The following is an 8,726-nucleotide window of genomic DNA, read 5'->3' as shown; positions in this document are numbered from 1 at the left end:
TTGTAGTACAGACAAGCCAAACCTTTCTGATGCCAGTAGATCCTGAAGACTTTTAATATGTTGTTCTTTTTCTTCTATGCTTTTGTACAGCTCTTGCATTGTATCTTTCCGATCCTCTTCCATTTGGACAAGTACATTTTCTTTATCTTTGGTATCCTTAAAAACAAAACATGAAGAATGCCATTAAAATATTATGTGTTTTAGTTTCCTTAAGCCTCATGCTTAAGGTTTATCATTGGCCTAAGCAAAAGGATTTTTAAGCACAACCCTGAGAATGGAAAGTACTACTGAAAGATTCTTCTGTGCTGGTTTGGGTTGAAATAGAGTTAACTTTCTTCACAGTGGCTAGTATGAGGCTATGTTTAGGATTTGTGCAGAACACAGGGTTGATAATGCAGAGATGTTTTTGTTATTGCTGAGCAGAGCTCACACAGAGCCAAGGCCTCTCCTGCTTTCCATACTGCCACACTGGCAAGGAAGTTGGGGGTGCATGGGAGATTGGGAGAAGACACAGCTGAGACAGGTGACCCAAACTGACCAAAGGGATATTCCATACCATAGGACATCATGCTCAGTATATAAGGTGGGAGGAAGAAGGAGGAAGGGGGCACATCTGGAGTGATGGTGTTTGTCTTCCCAAGGAACCATTATGTGTGATGGGCCCTGCTCTCCTGGAGATGGCTGAACAACTCCTGTCTGTGGGAAGCAGTAAGTGAATTCCTTGTTTTGCTTTGCTTGTGTGTGCAGCTTTTGCTTTCTCTATTAAACTGTCTTTGTCGCAACCCATGAGTTTTTCTAGCTTTTACCCCAATGGTGGGGCAGTGTGTGAGAGGCTCAGTGGTTCTTGGTTCCTGGCTGCAGTTAAACTATGACACTCTTCAAACTCAGTAACAAATATCCAAGTGCCTAAATGGTGTGCCACTCACTCCAGAGAGAAAGGAAACAATGGCTGTCTCAAACTCCAGGAATTTTAAATAAAAGTCAAATATCATCAAGAGCTACAGACATCTCCCCACCTCATATCCACCTGCACAGAGAAAACACCTCCCAGAGGCAGGAATATGGTAACAGCACAGCCATGTCAACTTTTTACTCATCTGACTCATCTAAACATTTAAGACTTTTATGTAAGGCATTGCTGGTTATGTTCTTAAAGAAAATCAGAGCCTTTAAGCTGCTCTCTTCATGTATGTGAGTAATCACAATCCCTACAAATTTCTAAAGAGACTTTTTTCATGATTGTGCCACTACAGCAGGTCTGAGTTATCACCACATCTGAGATACATGTTACAATGAAACAAGGACCTGTTATTACCATTTGAGAAGACTCCAGCTGCACTTCCAGGTCATATGCTTTCTGACACAGCATCTCCAAGCGTGCATTTTGTTCTCTGAGACAATTCTGAAACAAGGACATTTGCTGCTGAGCTTCTAATCCTTCATTTTTCCTGAGGCTTTCACTTCTCAGTATCTCATTAACCTGAATGCAGAAAGGTCCTCACAGTCAGAAGAATGTTTACATCCAAACTACAAGACTCACTGTATGCACAAAACACACTGTATTCATTTGCTACAGATTTACCCTACACCTTCTATTCTCAATGAATAAAAACCTCCCCTAGAAAGTCAGAAAACACTTGTCATGTTTGGATGCTCTCACTTACTGTAAAGATATGTGAACCTATAAATCTAAGAGAATGAATCACATGAACCTCCAGTATGAAGCAGGACTTCCAACAAACTGGACATCCCAGCAGGAGGACAATAAACAAAACCAGTCTCCTCTGCAAAGGAGTTACAGCTCAGTGCTAAAGGTTGTTTTTTTCTTCTCTCCACATCCCTTCAAATGAAAAGCAAACACTATCCCCATGGAGGTAACATAGAAGGTGCTTTATTCACTTTTAAAGCCTTTTTCTGAAGGTTTTGCTAAAGCCCAGAGACAATACTTAAGGCAGTATTAGAGCTTTCATCTGTTATCAGAGTTGACATGCTTCCATAAACAACATGCTTCCTATCACCAGACTTATTTAGGGTATGCCCAAAGTGCTATTTAGAGACTTTATCCTCATCTTTCACTGGCTTATGGAGCAAACCCCAACAAACACCTGCAGAATAACTTTACATCAGCGCATATTTTGACAACAGCAATCAGAATTGTAAACAGAAACAGTATTTTGCGTTATTGTACAAAATTTCATTTAGGAGACGATTTCTTGTCCAGGGCATGAGCAACTTCAAGATAATCCATGGACTAAAAAGTCCCAGGTTTTAGCCTTAATTTTTTTAAACCTTTCTTCTCCAGACATTTAAAACATATAATCCCTCCTAGGGCAATTCTTATCCTGCAAATCTGAAATGGTAAGTAGACAGAAATATTTTTTTGGCATACACTACAGGGTTCCAAAGACAACATACACAGAGGTTTAGAAAGAACAGCCGCTGGAACACTGAGCATCACCAAAAAGGAATAAAGCAGTTTTAACAAACAATTTAAAGCAGATGAAAGGCTGCAGTTTATCTCACTACCCAGGGATTAGACCCATGATCACCCTGTTGCACTGAAGCAGGTTCCTATGTGTCAAAGGGGCTGCACCAACTGTCTTCAGGCTATCTTAAATCTCCTTCTTTGAGCCAAGTCACATTACCTCAGCACAGCAAGTTTCTGTCTCACCACTGAGCTGTTCCAGCTGCCCAAGCATAAACTCAGAGATCACAGAATCATAGAATAAACAGGGTTGGAAAAGACCTCCAAGATCATCAAGTCCAACCCTACCATGGTTACTAGACCATGGCACCAAGTGCCACATCCAGTCTCATCTTGAAAACCTCCAGGGACGGTGAATCCAACACCTTCCCGGGCAGCCCATTCCAAAGCCTGATCACTCACTCCTTAAAAAAAATCTCTTCCAATTATCTAACCTAAACCTCCCCTGGCAGAGCTTGAGTCTGTGCCCTCTTGTCCTGCTGCTGGTTGCCTGGGAGAAGAGACCAACCCCCACCTGACTCCAACCTCCTGTCAGGGAGTTGGAGAGGGTGATAAGGTCTCCCCTGAGCCTCCTCTTCTCCAGGCTAAACAACCCCAGCTCCCTCAGCCTCTCCTCATGGCACTTGTGCTCGAGTCCCTTCACCAGCCTCATTGCTCTTCTCTGGACCCGCTCCAGCACCTTAATATCCTTCCTGAACCGAGGGGCCCAGATTTCTTTGGCAAAGGAAAAATTACAACATGCAAACCCAAATTATTGCACCATTGTTGTGTACAGACCCCAAATCAGTAACAATGTTGTAAAAAAATTCCCTAGCAAGGGCTTAACTGATGGACAAAAAAGTGTAATGACCTATCAAACATTACACTAGTAAGTGGAAAATATGAGGATATCTCCGGGACTTCTTCATAGCAACTGGAAAAAGCTCTGCCTCGCCCTGAAACCCTTTTCACTGCTGCACCACGAACCAAACTATGAAGAGCTACATGATCAGATCAGTATGTTGTTACATTCATGTTTTCACATGTCTCTTTGTAAGGAAATACAAATGGGAGGAGAGACTCACCTGATGTAACTGAGGCTGTAAATCATGGATCTGACCAGTAATGCGTGACGCCTCTTCCTGTAGGTCATCCCGGTCTTTCTTTGCCTGTTGAAGCTTCCTGATGATTTCACTCCGTTCTTGAACAGTCATTTCCTACAAGGATCACAAGTGCACTTTCTCTTAACCTATTTGGACCCAAGTTTCCTTGAGGCAAAGCTATCAAAGTCTGTAGTTACACTTCGGTTTGAACAAATTTGCACCCAAGGACCAGAGATCTTTGTGTTCAAGGACAGTGTCGGGTACGATCAAAGGGGACTCTTACACTGATCTCAAAGATGACAAAACCTAATCAAAAGTGACTTTTTTTAACAAATTATAGGACATCAGTAATGAAATAAATATTTTTACTTAAAAATCTGTAGCACTTATTGCAATAAAAGCAGTCAAGTTCTCAGAAAGTTCATAATGAGTACTTAGTAACCCCTAAATTGTTTCCTGTCAGCTCATCCCTCCTGTCATGTCGGAGAAAGCTAATGAGATGGGAGACGACAATCCCATTTTATGCTAATCACATTAACCTTTTGAATTCATTTCTCACCAGCAGGAAATCTTTGCTTCCCCAGTCCTAGAAGGAGGGAAACTACATGTAAAGGGGGAATACCTATTCCTAGAAAGCACCAGGTGATAATTCACCTTTACATAGAACTGCCAGAGAAAGGGAATCCAAAACATTATTTTGCAATACTTTGGGAGAGGATGCTGCTTTTTGCAGTATCTGTCAGCAAGGCAAAGTACTTCTCACTAAAAACCAATACTTTTCTTTACTTTTACCTGCTAATTTTTAGGATTACAACAAAATAGTATTATCCCACTCTCTATTCCCATGAAACATACCTGAAGCTGCACAGAATCATTGTGCTGGGTGAGTTGGTCCTGCAGCTCGTCCATCTGTGCAGTGAGTCTCTCCACTACTCCCTGTTTCTCCAGGAGTCTGTTCTCTAGCTCAGCTATCCTCACCTGGCATATCTTGGCATCAGCCTCACTGTACTCTGCAGCAGAGTTTATCCCATCTTTCTTCAGAAAAGACACAAAAATGTATTTATTCACTAAAACAATATACCACTTCTGGTTTGCAATCAGCCTGGATATAAATTCAGCTTTGAGGTTAAGTTCCGGGCAAATTCTAGTTTACGAGTAATTCAGCAGTAGGAGTTTCTATTTAAGAGAAACTGTATACACATAAATTCCTTAATTGTCAGAGATTTCAAATAAAAAAGCTCATGGATAATATTTTCACATGACAGTTTAGGGCACAGAAGTAAATTAAGAGTGTTGTCATTCCGTAGCACCAAATGGTGGCAAAATGCCATTTTGGCAGGTACTGAGATTTAAAACACATTCCAACTAACTGGCTGGGACCAGGGCAGGACACAACACTGCCAAACTGAAACAAAGTTTTTGCATTTATCCGTGTTGACTGAAGAACAGTCCACCCACGGGAAAAATAACACACAGTTCTTGAACTAAAACTAAATTCCAGTGGTTTCTCAGGAGCAGCACTGTAAGAATTCTCACAGAGTATCTTGTACTTTAAATCCTTTTTGGCTGCACTGTATGAAACAGTTAAGAATGAACCTACTTTTCAGTTAGAAATATCGTTCAAATTTCTCTGGACAAATCTGCATTTTCCCTGAAACCACTTTTCTTAGTAACCAATTTCACAGGTACATACAGACAAGTATATAAAATAATGAAATCCAATCAGATCGATCATATTTGATAACAATGCTCAATCAATCATCTTAGCAGCCAATTATCATACTCTTCTTTCAAGTCTATACAGCATCTTTTATAAACATACATCCTGTCACACTTACTTCAGCTGCCTGGTCATTCAGTGCACCCCAGTGGGACAAGTCAGCACTGCCCTGGTAAGGAAACAAATGACACAAACACTAAACCATGGTCATTTTAAAGGAAAATAAGGAAAAACAAGGAGTAAAAAAGGAAAATAAGGAAAAGCAAAATTATTTTGGAAACAGCCTAGAATCAGAGAATAAATCACGTTGGAAAAGACCTCCAAGATCATCAAGTCCAACCCTACCGTGCTTACTAGACCATGGCACTAAGTGCCACATCCAGTCTCATCTTGAAAACCTCCAGGGACAGTGAATCCAACACCTCCCTGGGCAGCCCATTCCAATGCCTGATCACTCCTGCTGTAAAAAAATCTCTTCCAATTATCTAACCTAAACCTCCCCTGGCAGAGCTTGAGTCTGTGCCCTCTTGTCCTCTTGCTGGTTGCCTGGGAGAAGAGACCAACCCCCACCTGACTCCAACCTCCTGTCAGGGAGTTGTAGAGGGTGATAAGGTCTCCCCTGAGCCTCCTCTTCTCCGGACTCAACACTCCCAGCTCCATCAGCCTCTCCTCACGGCACTTGTGCTCGAGTCTCTTCACCAGCCTTGCTGCTCTTCACCCTAAACACATGAGTCAGAAAGGTCCTGCTGGGAGAGAACCTACCAGTGAGAGAGACTGAGTTCAATGCTAAACTCAGCTGATCTTCCAAAGGGAAATAAATAGGAAAAAAAATTTAGTATGAATGTCTACTTAAATTTAGGGCTAAGCCTCACCACTGAGATTCAATGATTGGTCCTCTGCTTTTGTGGCTGAAAAATACAGTTGAGCACTCTTTAATCTACTACTACACATTAGTAAAGTCACAGGAGATTATTTAACAAGCATGCTAAAACCATTTAGATGACTATAAAAGCAATACTGTTTTCTGCCATTATACTTAACATAGCTTGAGGTCTTGAAAGATGTTTCCTTCTCACTAAATTCACAACAAGAGCAACATGACTGCAGCACTGTTTGGAAAAGGCAGCCCACAGCCCCCCCTGTATTTTGAACCTGCATGAGTAGTTCCCAATGATTACTGTCTCCCTGGAAGTGCCCTCTCCAGGTAACCTAGAATTAATTCTTGTTGATTTACAAACGAGCTATTTTGGCAAAAGCTGTTTAGAAGGCCTAAGCTATTTTTGCTTGGTTTTTAAGGTCACTGCTGTAGCTGAGTGACAAAACACTATGTTTTCCCTCAGTGCAGACATCTCAGTGTGTAACTTCATAAAAGCCTTGGCAACACTAACATTACACTGAGGATTCCCTGAAAGCATCAGGGATACCCTCACAACAGAAAGCAGGACATGCAAACTGTACCCTCCATTACTGCATGTTTGCAAATACACTAGTGTTCAGTTCTGGGCCCCTCAGTTCAGGAAGGACATTGAAGTGCTGGAGTGAGTCCAGAGAAGAGCAACGAGGCTGGTGAAGGGACTCAAGCACAAGTGCCATGAGGAGAGGCTGAGGGAGCTGGGGCTGTTTAGCCTGGAGAAGAGGAGGCTCAGGGGAGACCTTATCACCCTCTCCAACTCCCTGACAGGAGGTTGGAGTCAGGTGGGGTCAGTCTCTTCTCCCAGGCAACCAGCAGGAGGACAAGAGGGCACAGACTCAAGTTCTGCCAGGGGAGGGTTAGGTTAGATATTAGGAAGATAATTTTTTACGGAGAGAGTAATCAGACATTGGAATGGGCTGCCCAGGGAGGTGTTGGATTCACCAACCCTGGAGGTTCTGAAGACAAGACTAGATGTGGCACTTAGTGCCATGGTCTAGTAACCATGGTAGGGTTGGACTTGGTGATCTTGGAGGTCTTTTCCAACCCGGTTCGTTCTATGAGAGTGCCACTGAGCTAATACCCACTTAAGGAAAACAACCACCTGGAACACTTGTTATCTGCAGAGTGAAGTGAAGGCAAGAAATACTAAGATTTACCTCTGTCTCTGTTGTGGTCTCTAGTAGGTTGGTGTCTTCAGCCTTACTGTCTATGCCCTTCCCAAGCTCCTGGGCCGCTACGGCATGCTCTTCCTTCGGAACGTCATGCGTGTGGACAGCCGAGCCCTTCCTCTTCGCCGCCTTTTTCTGCGACTGCGTGACGTCGCTCTTTGCTTTTCGCTGTCTGAAGTAAGCAAACTGTGCAGAAAAGATTGGAAGAGGTAGAGGGAGAGGTAAGCAAGGAAGAAGTAGCAGGACCACAAGATTAACACACTCATAGGTGATGAAGATCCTGTCTTGATAAAATATATACATCTGCAGAAAAACTGCTTTATCTTCCTACTTTCCACGCATTCACAACATACTGGATAACTGTGCATTACGCAACAAATCTCACACCAGTACTAAAAACTCATTTCAGTACAAGAAGCAAATTTTACTCAGTGAAACTTTGTCAATGACAATCCAGAATTACAGTGAGACGTAAAGGAACAAGTTGTCAATATAGTAGAACTGGTAGGAAAAAAGGAATAATTGAGCAGCTTTTCTGCACAACCAGCAAAAACAAGAACCCCCTTGTTGTGGTGCCAAAACCAGCACACCCCTACAAATATATCTAAACAGATCTTTGCCAGCGTAAGCTTTGAGATTAAAATTAACGGAAGTGAATCCTCGTGCTCCTTCCCTGCCACCCGCTTAAGAGAATACAGCCAAACTTCCTCACCAGAAAGCAGCCTCCAGTACATAAATAGAAAATCAATTAAGCCAGGTCATTTTAAATTCTTCTGCTGAAGAATTGGATGCTCTACTTTATCAGGTTATCACCGCTCTACAAAGCACCAGGGACTTGTAAAGAATGTCACTGACAGAATTTATTACCCAACTCTCCCTAGCACCTTAAACAGCTTAAAAAGGATTATTGTTATTTTCAACTCTAGTATTGTGTTTAGGCAGCATTTCCAAATAACACCTCCCTCACAGATTAAACCCAGGCATCCTTCTCATAAGGAAAAAGCCTTCTCCAAGATTAAAACCATAGATTATCAAGTGCAGTGATGTGATAAAACAGGCAGTTGAATGATGACAGGTGTAAACATCATTGCCAAGTTCTACCTGCAATACACTGCTTGGCAGCTTGGTTTACCTCTCAAACAGCACCTTGCAGGAAAATCTTGTCCATTTCTTCTTATTCAGTTTGTAAAATGATCTAGTTCAGTCCCCTCTCCTTATAGCAACTTCTGTCTGGCAGTTTAGCTACTCAACAGGCACAGTTACACACCTGCTACACCAAGCAGCCTGTTCAAAAGGTGAATTTGCAGAGAGATATCTGCTTCTTACCAGCTGATAAGATGCTTATGTGCAAATAGTT

The 8,726-nt window shown here is 42.2% G+C and overlaps 1 protein-coding gene across 1 annotated transcript in view; it reads right to left on the bottom strand.

Moving 5' to 3' along the window:
- LOC103798880 (pericentrin-like) overlaps positions 1-7,555 on the bottom strand; it is a gene marked incomplete at its 5' end in the record, with an annotated part of 12,079 nt that extends 4,524 nt beyond the window's left edge. The window contains 5 exons of the mRNA XM_009071164.1: positions 1,316-1,480; positions 3,550-3,681; positions 4,423-4,602; positions 5,406-5,456; positions 7,358-7,555. Of these exons, the coding sequence (XP_009069412.1) occupies positions 1,316-1,480; positions 3,550-3,681; positions 4,423-4,602; positions 5,406-5,456; positions 7,358-7,555 (726 nt within the window). The remainder of the gene's footprint in view (positions 1-1,315; positions 1,481-3,549; positions 3,682-4,422; positions 4,603-5,405; positions 5,457-7,357) is intronic.
- Positions 7,556-8,726: the final 1,171 nt, after the last annotated feature.

The sequence above is a fragment of the Acanthisitta chloris genome, unplaced genomic scaffold, assembly GCF_000695815.1.
Source record: "Acanthisitta chloris isolate BGI_N310 unplaced genomic scaffold, ASM69581v1 scaffold40703, whole genome shotgun sequence".
NCBI classification, from domain to species: Eukaryota; Metazoa; Chordata; class Aves; order Passeriformes; family Acanthisittidae; genus Acanthisitta; species Acanthisitta chloris.
Note: the sequence above shows the minus strand (reverse complement) of the source record. Positions and strands in the feature narration are given on the sequence as shown.